The sequence below is a fragment of the Struthio camelus genome, chromosome 13, assembly GCF_040807025.1.
Source record: "Struthio camelus isolate bStrCam1 chromosome 13, bStrCam1.hap1, whole genome shotgun sequence".
NCBI lineage: Eukaryota > Metazoa > Chordata > Aves > Struthioniformes > Struthionidae > Struthio > Struthio camelus.
In genome coordinates, this window is record NC_090954.1 from 5,476,105 (window position 1) to 5,492,850 (window position 16,746).

Here is a 16,746-nt window from a genome sequence, read left to right on the forward strand (position 1 = left end):
AACAGAAACTGTAGCTAGTTTGAAGACTTCTTCATCTGTGCTCTGCCAGGAAGAGACTGCAGAGTTGAGCCTGCCGGGACAGATGGGCAGAAAATGAATGTCAATGACAAAAACAGCTCAGTGTTAGAAGTGAGGAAGAGCAGAACTTTTGAGCCGAGACAAAAATGTGGAAGTTCTAAGTTTACACAGAATGAAAAACTTCTGAAAATGTTTATATCAAGAGATATGCGGTACTGTATTTCACTGTATTTCAGCCAGCTGTCTCCTGGGATGGATGCATTCCCCCCCCGAGACCAATCGCTCAGGGATTTGAACAACATGGGAAAGCTCAGGATGGGGAACTATGGAGCCTGGACTCACAAAAAGATAGGCAGGGTGGCTGAGCTGAGTTTCCATTCAGGGATTTATGTTCACATTCAGCCTTTAATTCCAATTGTAATTGAACACATATCCCATCTAAAAATTTTGGCCAAACTTCAGCCACTAATAGATCAGTTAACCACATCAATTCACTTCACCTTCAGTCCCAGTCTAAAGAAATACTGGAAAAATGTTCACGTATCTTCCTATAAAGTACAGCGAGCTTAAGATCTTTGTGCTAGTATTGTGCAGTCAGATCTGAGTAACTATGCAGAACTCCTTAAGGTAGAAAAGGATGGCTTTAGAGCTAATAAAATAACATCTTAATAATAAAAATCTTCTTTTTTTCCCCCTCCTCACTCTTCTTCCCCCTTTTATTTATGTATTTGTACGTTGGCTCTTCATTTTCAAAGACTTCATACTCATTGCTTTAGGATACAAAGAACTGTGATGACAAATATGGTTGTTATGTTTCATCTTATTCCCAAGGGTCTTTTCTTCTGTAGATGATGAGCATCTGCTCCTAGTCATGTAGAAATCTGATTAACAAAGCATGATCTTTGATTAGCATATTTCAGAAATTGTTTCTTATTATGAGTTCTCTCCTTAGGGCTTGTTCTGCTTAGCAGTAGAACAACCTTCCAAACTTCTTTCACGTGTTGAGGAACTCTGCAGACAAATAAATCCCTTTTTTGACCTTTTATGTTCGTCAGGATCACACATTCTGCCTAAGTGATAAAATTCTAAAAAAAAAAAAAAATCTAAATTGGAGGATTTTTTTTCTTTTTGCTGTCTTCTCACAAAGACCACATTTTTGCTTACATTTAATAAACCTCTTTCTGCTCTATTGAATTGTATGAAAGGGCTGTTTGTAATGGACAATACATTACACTTACGTAATGCGCTCCATCTAAGGATCTCCATGAGCTTTTCCACCAGTAATGAATTAATTCTCTCAATGCACAGATGAGGAAAACTTTATTTTTTATTATTGTCAGTATTATTATTCTTTGTAGATTATAGAAACAAGACACTGAGGTAGAGGGAAGTTATGAGGCCTGATTAAAAAGGAAATTTCTGACCATATCTTTTCCCATGCCTCTGCTTCAAACTGATGACCATTCAGCAATACTTGTCTTTTCAATATGCAATTGATGATCTTCTTGTTGCAAGATATTTCAGAGCTGTATTTCTTTTATCAATATTAGATTGCGTGATGCTAATCCAGAACGTACATACTTCAGAACTGCATGTGTTCCTATCACCTTAGAAGTCCTAAGGAGTTCACTAAGTGGATATAATGGATATAATTCTTTAGTTAGAGGGAAAAATTAGTATGAAAAGATACTAAGCATTGAAACTGTGCGTGGGTGGTATCACATAATCTATACTGGCCTCAATCATGCTTCCCTTATTCGTGCCAAACTAGTATTGATTTCCAAGGGTAAGATGAACATAACCCGGACTAGCCTATTGCAGTTCTTATGCCATGGCCCTCGCTTGGAGGAGGTTCGATGATGATCTTGGCAAAGTTCTGTTGGCAGAAATTGCTCTCAGTTACCACTGCTGTGCAAATGTCCAGGCACCAATTTGATTTAGCTGGCAAAGTTTGGCCTTTCTAGTATGGGACTAAACCCTCCTCCTTCACTAGCAGAAGCTCTGGCTGACACACAGCTACCAGCAGAACGCCGGGGAGGATGCTCTCCAGCAGCACAGCGCTGCTGGCAGCTATTAGCCCTGGGCTCCTCGCCAGATTGCAACGCGGTTTCCGTTGGTGCAGCGTTTTGCATCAAGGATGTGTCACCAGCAAAAGCAGAAGGACGTGCATGTGCTCCAGTAAAAGAGCAACACCAGCTGGAAGCTAGCAAAAGTTCTGATCATTAAATTTTCTCATGTGGATATGACCCTTGAATTAATCAACACACTGAACCTATTATCTGGTAACCCTACACGCTCCAAGTGAAGCTCACTGATTAAAGGCTTTGCAGAAGGAGGTTCTGTTGCTCTGCTTTGCAGTTTAAGAGTATCTAGTCAGATAGATAGGTAAGGAAACTGTGGCCTCTCTTTTCAATGCTTGTCAAATATCTGCCTCAGTCTTTAACTGGGTGTCCAGTGAGAGCTGAAGTAAGAGGATTAAGGCAGCATGCCTCACCTGCAGCATTCACTGAATGTAAAGCGCAAGGGATGCATCTGCTAGGGCATGTGGTGAGTGAGAACCAGCATCATTGCTATTTCTCCTGTGCGGGTTAGTTTGACTTACAAAAGGTACAAGAAGGCAACAGCAGAAGGCTCCCAAAGAGCACCTCTGGCCCAGGAGGGCAGAAAGCTGCCCAAGAGCCGCAGAGCCATCTCAGCTCTTTTGGCTTTACCAAGGACTGTCACTTGCTGCCCCAGTGGAAATACAAAAAACACCTGCAGGTGCCATTTTCAGCCTTTGATTCTTTCATTCGAACAGATCCTAAGCCTTCAAACACTTTCTATTTATTTTCCTAATGGCAGTTGTTTGGAAGTCCATGCCTTGTTGTTTACAGTGAAGGAAACATGTGATCTCTTCCCCTTCCTTGCTCACTTTACCTTTTCTATCTGTTTAATGGCTTTAAAAGAAAAAGCTTTTATCACTTTGTTTATAAGACTTCCAATGTCTTGCACCATTCCACTAAATAGGTATGCACTAGTGATGTTGAATTGCCCATCACAGCTCTGTAGTGGGTGTTAATGTGGTAAGAGCTTGTAGCTGTGACTATTTAAACCAACACAGAACAGCTGCAACACTGCAGGAAAACAGAAGAATCCTCTATTTGCTGGGAGTACGTTTGTTACATAAAGACATTTGGTGCATAGCAAGCTGAAACTCCTTGTTCATTAAATAGTCTCCCTTAAAAATATCTCTGATCATCCAGTAAGAAAGGTAAATTTAGTTATCATAATTGCTCACAGGGTCTTTACGCAGTGCCAACAATGGAATGGAGAGCTACCCAGTAAATGTGGGAAGAAAAAGGAGAGGCGAAAGAAGAGACTGTGACACATTCCAGAGGAACAAAGTCAAATCCATGGTAAAATTAATGTCCACAAAAACTTATTTAAAAATCACTTCTTAACTAAAAATGAATTTATGACTTCTCTTCCTCTGAAGTATTCACGCAACCATCTTTTGAATATTTGTAATTCATCCTGGCAGATATGTCTTCTTCCTGATCTTTAGAAGCATCCTTTTGTAAGAGAATAAATTTAGATAGATAGCCTTTGGAATGGGACTTGATTGCAGAAAAGTATTTGCAATAAGTTTTCCCTGGTGGGCTCAGTGCTCTAATTGGAGTGGTATGCAGCACCACGCGTTATCACTCCTCTTTTTTATTTCAAAGATTGCCAAATTGCCTCTCATTTAAGGAAGTAGCCTGTAGAAACTTGGCAGGAGAAGCCAAGCTTGCATGCAGGCAGGACTCGAACACTGGCTGCTCCTCTTGAGCATCCCAGGGGCCACGGGGCAGTCCTGCTCTGGCAGCTAACAGGTCAATATTTTCTTGCCTCTCTGTGAAGGAGCGGCTCCTGGCTCCACGTATATATTGCATATTCTTCTCTCAATCACAGAAACCTGCCCACAGACTTTTACCACATTAGGTCTTCCGATAGTTGCTTAGTGTCTTCTTTTATTGGGCAGGGGGAAGGTATGTGCTGTTCTAGCAAAACCCAGTGTAATATGCCTTCTGCTGATATCTTCCGTTAGCATTAGGAGAGATTTTTGTGTAGTGTAGAGAGAAATAAATGAAGGGGTTCCTCAGACCCTCTCTGCCCTTTTCTGAGTGTGCTCATTGCACCTGGGTAAAAAAGTTCATCACAAGCTAAACGGGGATTTTTGTAGGAGCCTCTAGTTAGAGGTTAGTTATTGCCCGTGTATCACTCTGCCTTTTGGTCACCAAATACTCTTTGCAGATAACTGGGGGCGGGGGGGTGGTATTAATGCTTGCGTCCTGGCCAAATGCCAACTTTGATAATTACTTTCTCTCTACAGTCCTTAAAATCTGCTTGCATTTTCATCAGGATACAACATTATTCATTACTTCAAGTCCCCTACGGTGTTGCCTTGCAGTATACTATTAAATAGTGGCCCGATTTTAACCAGAGGTGATGATGTTTGATAGGTAAATGGAGATGTTCAGGTGGCAGGTTCATGGGAACTTTCCTAATCAACACTGAAAAGAGGGTACCTGAGGGCAAGTCCTAGTGCCCTGCGCTTTCCCATGCAGGATTGCACCTCACTCCTGTGCATTTTCCAGACCCTTGACTAGCTGCAGTCCTCCCATCATTCACATCTTGGATGGAGAGAAGCTCCTTTCACTGCCCAAATCACCACCACCCTATCCTTTTCTCCAGCAACTTAAGAAGTGCTGAGATAAAGATTACCCACTGGGTTGCTCACCCTGTACCAAAAAAGTACCAAGCAGACATTTGGGGTCAATCTGGCCCAAGCCCTGTTAGGCTACCTTAGGCCATGGGAGAAAGGGGCAAAGTAGCAGTGATGGCTCAGTGGGGAACCCGGGTGTCAAACCAAAGCGGAGTGCTGCCGCCGAGAGATGGAGCATTGAAGAGTGTGGAAAGGAGAAGAGGTGACTTTGGAGGAAAAATGTTCCCTGGGGATCATCAGCAGAGACAACAGCTTGTGTATATTCGCTCTGAGTTAGCACCTCACTGTGCTCCCTAGTCCCACTTCCAGCAGCACTGTTAGAAACAAAAGTTGTTGTATAAAAGCCTAGGATTCTTTTATTTTTATTACTGCCCTTCTTCTCAAGCATTTTAAGTACAGCAGAAGTTTATCCATAAAAATTAAAAATAATTTCTACAAATATTATACTCAATATAGTATATCTGTGCAATGAAATTTAGTAGCACTGTGCAGCATGTCAGTTATTAAGTACTAGTTGTTCTGTTACTTACGAGTGTATTTTATTCCACTGTAACTTCTGTATGAGATAAACAATATAAAATAGATAGTTATACCAGAACTTCCTCATAAACTATCATGTCTGATATTCATTTGAATGACGAGTTAGACTCCGAGCCCTGTTCAGGAATCAGAGGCTTTAAGCCCTCCATCTATCTTTCTGCCTAAACACCTTGGTCCGTGAGAACAGCTCACACACTGCACAGTGGACAGGTATTCATCCCGTCAAGTGTCCAAGTATTCATTCCAACCACTTGTCATTCCCATGCAGATGTCTGGATTAAGCAGCCAAGAGACAACTTCATATACATTTCTAACTTTTGTTTTTAAATGTATATTTGTTTTTTATAGCCCTTGATCCCTCCAAAGATCCATGCCTGAAGGTGAAGTGCAGCCCACATAAGGTGTGCGTCACTCATGACTATGAAACTGCCATTTGTATAAGCCGCAAGCAGCTGGTACACAGGTAAGGGAACTTCGTGTGGTTTGAGGCTTTTTCATGGACTCCAGTAAGAGCAGAACAACCAGAATGAGAAAACTCCAAAGTGAACATTAAAAAAGTGGTTTTAAAGCATTCTTTTAAAGTTCGATTTGCAATTTTCCAGAAATCAAACAAGTCTTGTTTGTAACAGCCTCTTCTAGGAAAATGACCTGGAACATGATGCACCCTCCAGTTTGGAAAGCAGAAGACCCTCCCAACCCTGGGAAAGGTTTTCTTCTCTCAGAGAGCAGAAACTGGGCATATTTAAAAGTCTGAAATCTTGGTATATGAAAGCATTGTGTTGGACACAGCAACAGCTCCAATAACTTAATTTGAAGCAATTAAAAAAAGATCAAAACAGATGTTTTTATATATATCAAGCCTCTTCTTAAATTTGGTAAAAAAGAGAGAAAGGGTGGTGGAACTTTGAAGAGTATCTCCCTAGGGAGACACACAATTGCAGGAAGCTCCACATCCGATTATTGACTGACTGAATTAAGAAATTAAATAATTAGAATGTTAAGAACTTTGGCCAAAATGTTTAAATTAGACCAGAGATTTTCTCTGAGAGAAAATATGAACAAACAAAGAAAAGCTGACTGAGCACTCTCAGCTTAAAACTTTATTCCTCGCACAGCATCGGTTGAAATATGCTGCAGTGAGGGACTGTTGAATGATTGAATGCTAAACATTCACTTTAAGCACTTTAGTACAACATTTAATAATATTTAAAGTATTATATGTTATGTCTTTCTGTTGAAGTTTACTCAAAGGCATTTGTAGAAAACTAAGAGTTTACTGATCAGTGTGTCTGTAGTTTAAGAAAAATGTTTCGTGTTGCTTTCAATACATTTGCGTAATTTTGGGGACTGATCTCCACTTTCTTTTCCTATTTAGTAGGGAGGCAAAAAATTTCCTGTAGCAACTCTGGTCCCTAAATGCCGTTGCCAGCTGAGGCTGTAGTTTCACAGCAGTGTAAGCCAGATTAAATCAAGGATGATTGGATTCCCTTGTGCCAGTACTAGGTCTTGTCTTACCTCACTGAGACCTGGCTGAGGAAGCTAACCCAGTAAAAAAAATGATTGTCTTTGATTTATAATCCAAAGTTAATTCTGTAATGTCGGTGAGGCAGTATGTTCGATCTTCGATTTTCAGCATGGAATGAACCCTGCAAGGATTTTAGGAGTATGGCTATGTGCAGAACTTACAATGTAATGACATTTTTGGCATTTTGTAGCTACATTTTCCAGTTAGGATGAATTTAAAACATTTGCATTATATAATAGTCCTTATGATATATAGATATAAATGTTGAGCCACACGCTTTCTGAGCTATTTCCAGTATTTGATGTCCCAGAAGTGGTCAAAATGGTAAGAGTAATGGCAGAGAGCAGGAGCTGGATATCGCTTTTTTCCAGAAACCGAGTTGTATTTCATGTGATCTCTCTGTGATTCCTCCACTGCCTGCAGCTATTTCCGATAACCTTTGAGTAGCACTGTGGCTGTGGGATGAATAGAAAAGTATTGAAACCTTACTTTGAAAATTCTCCAAACATTTTCCAGCAAGTTTTGCAGTGCTGCAAGAATTACCGTTGATGTGGGATGGTGGCACGTATGTCCCCAAAGTGTTTTTATTCTCAAAATATCCAGCTACCTAATTGCCTCAAAGGGTAGACACGCCAGTAAGAAAAGCAGCCAAGCCAAATCCTCTGCTCATTTGAATCAGTGAAGTGACACTGCTAAAGAATTTCATCTTTAGTCCCAAAACATGGTGTTATCTTTTCTGTGCCTGACCTGAATACTGTTGTATGTGTGATTCCAGTCTCATTTAAGGCTGCATGAATTAGGAATAAATGCGTTAGGAGAGGTGGAGTTGCGCCTTTTTAAAACCGGTGAAAACCTGAATACATTAGTGCCTGCGTGTGTGTAGGAAGAAGCATCAAATAACACAGCACCATAGTGCTTGTTTTGTGCATCCTCTGTGCTTTTGGGTGTGCTCGGAAGGATTTTCCATTTCATGCATCATTATCAGCTTGCTGTGGTGGCTTTACAAAGCATGTAGGCTCAGCAGAAAGTAATCAGGAGAGCAACGTCTTATGTTATTGCTGAGGCTTCCAGACAGAGCTACGCCGATTTGCACCCCCTGATTATCTGGCCTGCTGAATAGTTGCAGCACAAGGAAAATGTATTTATTACAGGCGTAATGTAGCTAACTTTGAAACCACCAGTGACAACGCAATGCCATAGCTGTTTCATTTGCTTTGTGCAGGAATGCACGCTTTTTAAGCCACTGCAGGAACACAATAAGAGCGTATAAAAGTGACTTAAATGGAAACTTGTTATCTTGCACGTATTCAGATCCTAGCTCCACGGTGGCAAATTCGCTGCGCGAGGCTTTCAGGCTGAGCGAGTCCCATGCCTTGAGAGCAAGACTCTCGCCTCTGGCAGCGCAGGAGTCCTATATGGCAGGAAGGGTGCTGTGGCCGCTCCGCAGGGGACCAGCTCGGTCCGGGTGCCACGATCCGGCCGCCGGAGCCTGTGGGTCCGCGGGAGAGCAGCGCAGGGGCGGCTGGCGTTGGCCGTGGGGCGCAGGCACGTGCCCCGGGCAGGCGAGCGGCCTGGTCCCCTGTGCTACCTCCTGCTGCCCTCTCCACGCGCACCCCCTGCCGCCCCAGGTCTCCAGGGTCAGTGGAGAGGAAATTTGAAGAATTTTAGACAGGTCGTGGCATTTTGCCAGCACATCCTCTAAAGCACTTACAGGACAAATTGGGCAGGGCATTGAGAGAAAAGACAGGACTGAGCAGTGATATCAGAGTAGATAAAAGATAAATTTGAAGGAGATCTCTTATATATTTAATAGTCCTTGGACTAATAATAGAGCCTTACGAAATCTTTTGTGTGGATTAAAACCCTCTTAAATTCGAACATGATCTATGAGGAGGAGCCTTTATTAGTTCGTCTTTGCATGAGACACGCTGGTTAGTATCTCGTAAAGACTTCTCACACCTTTGCAGTCCGGTAAAATTTGGTGCCATTTGCCTCTGCTGGTGTTGCTAGCGCAGCTCAAGGAAGGGAACAATGTCGCTCCTGGGGCTTTTTTGAAAAGAATAGAACGAGAAAAGAGAATTGATGAAAAAGTAATGGCCATATTAACATATCTAGGATTTACTGCTACTGCTTTGTTCAGTCCATGCAACGGGTCGTCACCAGCTAGTTCATCACCTCAGTGTACGTCATTGCGAAGGTGATCCCATGCAACATCTGCTTCTCTGCTGTGACTGAGGAGTTCAGCTCTTTGCTCAGTCTTTCTCAGCACTTTGGAGGCCACTGGTGCTGCTAGAAGCCACTACTGAGTTTCTCTCTATTTTCTTTTTTTTTCAAATCTGGAGCAGTTCCCAGATAAAACATCTGCTCTTCTAAATTACTCATCAAAGGGTTGATCTGACCAAGGAGGCAGTGTTGACAACTCCACTTATCCACAATAAGTGGACAAATCTCCCTCTCTTCCTGTAGAACATCTGGAGCTGAAACTCCATTTCTGGGTAGTTAGGACCCCGTGGAAAACAAACGCAGTAAAACCTCCCCAGCAAATATATGAAGCTGAGCGTTTTTGTACAGCTGCTGTTGTACATGCTAATTGGGTGGCTTAAGCTATATCCAAAAGGGAATTCAGGAATGAGAGAAATAAATAATTGCACAAATGTCAGTGACCCACCTACTTTGAAGAACTGCTTGGGCACATTCCAGCAAAATCTCTTACCACATGCAGATGTGCTTTTTAGGGATTTATTGGAAGGGTTACACACATAGGCAGGGATTTTAAGCAGCGCTGTACCTCAATGTTTCTGTATTAGGTCAACAGTTACCTTTTAAAATGCATTAAATACAGGGCCCATAAACCGTGGCCTGTTGTTTTGATCTCCTCCCCACCTCTTGCGTGCCTGTTTTCTCTTGCTTTCATGCAGTCGTGCTAAATGCTAATGGGAAGCTGGTACCTCTCCAAGCCCTCCTTTAGGGGGGCAATATCTTCCCGTGCCGAATCCCTAACTCCTCCGTTTTAGTGGCTGCCCAGTGCGAGGGAGTGTTTGTTCCTGAGCTTTTGGTGTTTAGTTCGGAATGATTTATATGATAATGTTTATCAAAGCCTGAATGCGTTAACAATCTGTATTTTGATGCCTTGTAACTGAATCAAACCTAGGAGACAATAATTAGCTGTGGAGCTGATGATAACAGCAGTTTGTTCACCAGTGAGCCTTGCTGGCCTGGTAGCTTTCTTCTTTTCTCTTTTTTTTTTTTTTTGTCTTCGTTCCAACTCAGAAAATAGTTGTTGTTCATTTGTGTTTTAAGTACGGTTCAGAAAGATAGCGCGTCCAAAAGGGAACTTTAAAAAATAACATTCTGTAGCCTCTGGTTCATGTATTTATCAGTGCTAATTGCATGTGATTCACTGGGCCTTTTATCAAAAGGGCCACCACAAGCAGCAAGATCAGAGAACCCAGACCATGGTAGGGCAAGGCCGTTCTCTAATTTATTCATTTTTTGACTTTCTTCTTCTTTGTAGAAAGTGTCCAACTAGCCAGCGCTGTCTTTACTCCAGAATGTTTCCAAAGCAATGTGAGACTGCTTCTAGCTTCCCTGCAAAATCATATTTTTCTTCCTGTGTAAGCTAAAAGCAGCACGAAAGGGATGTGACTCCCTATCAGGGAGAATTTGCCCTAATTTTATGGAAAACCTAGTGCTTTTTTTAAGAGGCAGATGCAAGAAATATAGGCAAAATTATGCAGAATATTTGGAAAATCTGCCATAAGAATGCTGTTCTTTTAATTATTATTTAATTTTAGCTGATGAAAAATGTAGTCAGTTGAGCAGGTATCCATTGGAGCTGCAGTCAGCCACAGCTCGTTCATCCATCTTTGGTGGGCAATATGCCAAAAAATGCGTCCCGGGACACTGAGTCCTCCCTAGGATAAGGTGATTCCCTGGTCACTATTCTGTTACTTGGATTATGAGATCAAGGACTCCACACAGTAATTCAGGATAAAACCTCTCTACAGTCATTATTAAGGTTAAATTATTAATAACTGCAATGGACAGAGAAAGCATAAATATGCAAAGCTATTTTTCATATCCCCAGAGTTGTTTATAAGTTCCAGGATGAAGTCACAGTTGTGGGTTGATTTTTGCTGCAGCATCATTTATGAGCACCAAATGAATTCTTTTGTTGATTAACGTTTTCAGACCTAGGGGGAAGAAAACTGCCTGGTTCAGAGTGAAAATAAAAGCTTTTGACCATTTCAAATATTTTGGATTTTTTTGCCAAGTAACAATACAACAACATCTGTTTTTCCCTGAAAACTGTTTTGGACTCACTACATCTGCATTCTTTCCATGAAAGAACTGATTTCATGCAAAATATTTTATCCACCTTTAATAGCGAGGATTAATTTCCCTTATCTGCTGGCACAATTTTTTGCTTCAGAAGAAAGCGTGTTGAAATACTTGATTAAACACATTCATGAAAACCTAACAGGTTGCATTAGGATTTTTTAAAACAAATATGTTGTACTGGGGGGAAATACCAAAATTTAGGCTTCTTATACCCAAGGGCCCCTCTTCCAGGATCTTGGAGAATAATCCTCTATGAATGGAAGTTTTAGACACGAACAGAATGGAGTAAATGATATTTTTATAATTTGTAAACTATAGTGCATTACTCTGTTAAGCCTAGTATTCTTTCTAATATCTAATCACTCATGGTAGATGGGTATAACTGTAGCTCATACTGTTTGTCCAGAGAATGAGTCCAGGCAGATCAGCGAGAAGCACCTTGGAGGTCAGAGCAAAGTGCACCGCCTCATATGATGTGCAAGTGATGTGGTGTGCAAGTCTTTAGAGGCAGCTTGAAAGCTTTTCAAAGTATTTCGGCTTCAGACTGCCTGACAGCAAAGGCATGCCTCTGCTACAGTTTGAAAGCTTTAGAGCAGACAAATAAATGAAAGCTTTGGAGCAGAAAAATAAATGGAAATCAGGAATGTTTGTTTTTCTTGCATGGACTTAAGTTACCTTTTAATAAGACAGAGAGCACGTGGTATGGTGTGCCATCAATCTACAAGTGCTCAAGGGGAGCACTGAATATAAAGAAAGACTAGCCTGCGCATCCGGCATGATACATTATGCCCTACTATATTTAATTTTTTAATTTTGATTATGAAAATTATAATGTACGCATGAACTGTAAAAGGCCAATAGCTTTTTCTCCAAAACAGTTTCCATCTTTAACAGTCTGGGATTCAGTCCAAGGATGCTTAAATATTGGAGCAGTTTTCGCTGGTTTTAAAAGGAGATATTACTCTACTGAACCAGATGATGTGTAAACTGTAGGTCTTATTCTCCAGGTGGTCCTTTTCTCACGTTCAGCTCTGCCTAAGGTAAATTGCTTTTAACTGAAGAGACCATAGGGAGAGTCAATGGAGAGACAAGCTTTCCTCAGTTTAGCAGGTGTGAGAGAGTTCTGGTCTGAACTATGAGAGAGACTTATTTGCTGCCAGGAGTTTTGTTACTAAACTCCAAGTTATTTTCAGAAGGGAGCTGGTTATAGTTTCTCCCCTTAATACACAAGATTTCATGTACCTTCTGGCTTTTCCCAAACTCCAGATATTCTATTGACTTTGGTGTATCTCAAAACTCAGAGGTAAAAATAAAGATCCCTGAATAATAGCCAACATGGCTACATCTAAAGAACTCAAGTTTCCTTGACTTTAAGTACTGAAAGTAATCTTTAAAGCTGAATTCAAATATGCTCCATGTATAGCCAAGGCATGTCCCTTGGCCAAAGCATGGCGCTTAACAGAGAGAGAAGAAACAGTCCCCAGGAAGAGAAAGAACCACTGCTGAACACGTGTCCCATAGGTATTCGTATCTCCAAGATGACTAGTTTGTGAGGATAAACCAGTTACATCCCCCTTTTTTTATCCAGTGAAACGTTATTATGCATTTTATAAGATTTGTGTTGTCCTTCAGAAGGACCATGTTCATAGCTCCTGACTCTAAAAGTACTGAAAGGCCAAAGCATTGCCCATGTTTTGCCTTAGGTGTTTAGGCACATTTTCTAACACCCCCAGAAAAATGCAGCCATGCTAAAGGATGTTCAGGCAGAGCACAGATACCTGACAGAGGATTGTCCCCGAGAGCCTGCAAGTGAAACATGCTACATCCTCAGGCCAATTAGCCATTCGGTAGACTCCTCTCCCCAGAATGGACAACTCATCACTAGTCATGCTTCATCAGCCTTAGAGCTCATTAAAGTAGTGCAAGGTGACTGTGTCCTATCGGACATGGGAAATTGTTGAAATATATGGAAGCACACAGCTTTTTTATGGTGGATTTTAGAATATGTAGTCCTCAGCTTTCTCTGCTGTGGCGATAGCAATAGATGAACTTGTTCCTGCTATCCACAGAGGATTTACTATATTTTATTCACAGTCACAAAGCACCTGGCTGCTAAGGTGAGCGTCTTACCACTAAGGTCATTGTCTTTGACTCTGTAGCTCCAGTCTTACTGTACTCTGCTTTACTGTGAGCCTGCTGCAGGCACAAAGGGAAATAAAATGTTTATTGAGATGTTCTCCTGCTGCACAGTTCCTCTTAGACCAATATCAGAGCGCTCATTAGAAACCACATCAATATGTCTGGATTACTCTGCCAGCACCAGAAAGTTATTGTATTGAATAGGATAAGAAAATAGCCCATTATCTTGAGCACTGTAATTAACATTTATAAATATTTTAGTTTGTGCGTTTAAAGACAATATTATTGGATGGGTTGATTGCTGCCTTGTATATTCCTCCTCTTATTATTTCTAGTTCTACCCTTTTAGCAGTATATAAAAATGGAGCAAAAGTGACTTCCTGCATCATTAAGTCCAGTCCCCCTGCAACATTATAATATAAACTTGTTCATTAACCTAGCAAGTTCCATCTTAAAGGTAATAAGGTTTATTGCCCCCACTCCTCCGACTAGAAGAATCTGTAACATCTCTACTCTTCTGGTTTCTGTAACATCTCTACTCTTCTGGTTAGAAACCTGTTAATTTCCAGCCTAAATTTATTCAAAGCCAGTTAAAATTCCTGAAGCTTTCCTAAGTGGTTCCTCAATATTTATTTAGAAATAATGACCTTCTCTTGTTTTGCTAGACTAAGCAAATGCTCTTATTCTTTTCTCATAAAAAGTCTCTCATAAAAAGTCATTCCTCTGCCTGTCCTAACTGTCCTTCGTAGCAGAACTTGTTGGGCTTGGCTGCTCAGAAATGTACCAAAATGAAACCCAAAATTTTCACTTTGTCTTCCTGGTATTTGAACTCTTTACGCATCTCTAGGTTTTTTTGTCCCTCTGAGTCATTGCTTATTAAGATATTCATCTTTATGTCCTAAATCAATCCCCTCTTTAAGTGCCTGTTCATCCACCCCTGCTTTAAAGCTGTGGTGGTCCTTCCATGAGCCCCAGCAGACAACCTGCCATTGCGCAGCCTGTATCCTGGGCAGGCTTTCCACTGAGCTTTCTAGAGAAGAGTTTGGGTTTTTTGATGTTCTGGGGTTTGGTTTTGATGTTCTGGCTATCTCTGGAGAGTTCAGAATTGTGTAAATGCCTGCGCTGTCTGCTGTTTTAAAGTTTCTTGTTTGGTATATATTGCTCTCGATACTTCTTGCAAGGTCTGAAGAAATGTTCTTTTTAAGGTGATTTTGCTACATCCAGTATCAAAATTACTTTCCTTGACAGAAAATATTTTTATTAACATGATAATAAAAAGGGGGAGAGGGCTGAAATAAGCCAAGGCTCACAGAGCATTATGGAAAGTGTAATTATAATTTCAGTTTTACGTTACCAGATTTCCACCGCTGTGGCAGGAAAAGGTTTTGTTTATATTGCAAGATTAAGGCTAGGTCTTTTTTGTCCCTGAGCTGAGTATGAAGTCAAGTGGTTGCAATGTAGCCTACCTCAGTGTAATTGCAGCCTTTTTGCGGGTAGTCTGTGTGCAGAGGCTGAGTGTTAATGAGCTGGAGAATGAAGACTGTCGTCCACATCCTCCCGTTGTTCAACAGATTTGGTGAGAAAAGACAACTCTCTCAACATATCAAAAGACTTTTTAGTGCTTTCTCCTCTCCTTTTTTTCCTTATTCTCTGATTTCTCTTCCAATTTCATCGTTGTATGGAAATTTGCATGAAGTCATCGATGGCAGGATTCCTCATCTATATAGCCTTATTCATGGCACAGTGTACTCGAATAACATTTTCTAAGACACCTTTGGGAATTACATATAAAATGCAGCATTTAGACCTCTGAGATCTAACTCATGAAACCTAAGTGTGTGGTGGTGGAAAATGCATATATGAAAGTGAATACATGAGTGTGTATTTGTACAACATATTTAGAGGGAACACAAGCCAGTAGGAAAACTTAAATACAAGAAAGAGAACATATTGGCAAATCCATATTTGTTCTACAACAATTTTGCTATCTTACTGGGTTCTTTTGTTGACTAAAAACCTGATTGCCATAATTTTTACATGGTTATAAACTATACATCATCATTTATGTTATCTGCAGAACTGGTCATACATAATTGTCTTGGTAGAGCTCTCATCAGTTTGTCAAGAGTGTTAAGCTGGCATCCAACAGCTCGCATTTCCCATGAAGGCTTTTAGAACTCTGAGTTTCAACTAAGTTTTCTTTTTAAGTTGAATCTGAGCTATCTTGCAGATACCTACAAGAAGCTGAGTTAATAAGTTAATCACCTCCTCCGTGCCATGTATCTATTCCTGACTTGAACGGTGAGCTGTTTACAGCGTACAGGGCATTCGCTTTTTCTGCTGTTTGAAAAGCTCCTTGTGCAATCTAAAGTGAGTAAAAAATGAAAACAATAATTGGTATAAATGTCATCTGCTTGGCAAATGTCAGGAGAAGATTTGCCATCCAGTTAAGAAAAATTTAAAAAGAACCTACAGAACCAGGAAAAAAATCAAAAACATTTGAGAGGACTCACTACCCCTATAACCTGGCCCTGTAAGGAGTTAGGCTTGCATGTGAAGCGGTTTTGGTAATTCTTGAACTCTGCGTATTTCATCAAGCAACCTTAAGCCATCATCATTATCACAATTATTAAAATATAAACAGGTAAGTATATTCAGCTGTGCGGCTTCTAAATTGTCAGAATCGCACATCAGGGGACCGACGAGAACAGTTGCACAGGCTCTCCACATTTAACCGTTGACCTTGTAGATGAGCACATCTTATCGCCTTGAGCTGTTGGCCCCCTTGTTTTGTGGCTAAGTTAATCCTCACAGGACCAGGCATCTGCAGCCTTTCTGGGCCTACCATAGCCCAGTAGGTTGAGGATCTTTTTTGCTGACTCAAGCTCTCTCTGTTTTCTATATGCTAAAAATCTTAACCATAAAATTGCCGGAAACAACTTTGTAATAATATTTAATGTGTGTCTGTATTTTTGCAGTTTATGCCCCTCTTAAATCTGTTGAGTCAGAATCCAGTCAGGCAGAAATTATTATTTAATGTTTACAAATGACCACTGATGCTCTGTAAATTATTCTCTATTTAGACAATAATCTATTTACTGGGGATTCTAAATTTATTGCTGAGTTTTTTCTTTAGAAGCCCCAGGATATGAATGTATTCAATGGAAAAGTCTTTTTAGTGCTAATAAAAGGCATGTTTTTGTAAGATTTGGACTGATGTTTACAGGGAAGGAGTTTTATTAAAGCCTTTTCTCAATTTCCAACATCCCATTATATTGAGAAAAGTATTAAATGTATACCATTTTAAAATATGCCTTTTGATAAATGGCATTATACATTCCAATTGCGGTACATATTACAAACAGTATATTTTGTATGAAATTTGCAAATTAGGCCTTCAAAAATAGTATATTTCATTTGATGCTGGTCAGTTTGCTGG

The 16,746-nt window shown here is 40.5% G+C and overlaps 1 protein-coding gene across 1 annotated transcript in view; it reads left to right on the forward strand.

The window, feature by feature from the left end:
* SPOCK1 (SPARC (osteonectin), cwcv and kazal like domains proteoglycan 1) overlaps positions 1-16,746 on the forward strand; it is a 333,299-nt gene that overhangs the window by 188,933 nt on the left and 127,620 nt on the right. The window contains exon 4 of the mRNA XM_068959622.1: positions 5,651-5,765. Within this exon, the coding sequence (XP_068815723.1) occupies positions 5,651-5,765 (115 nt within the window). The remainder of the gene's footprint in view (positions 1-5,650; positions 5,766-16,746) is intronic.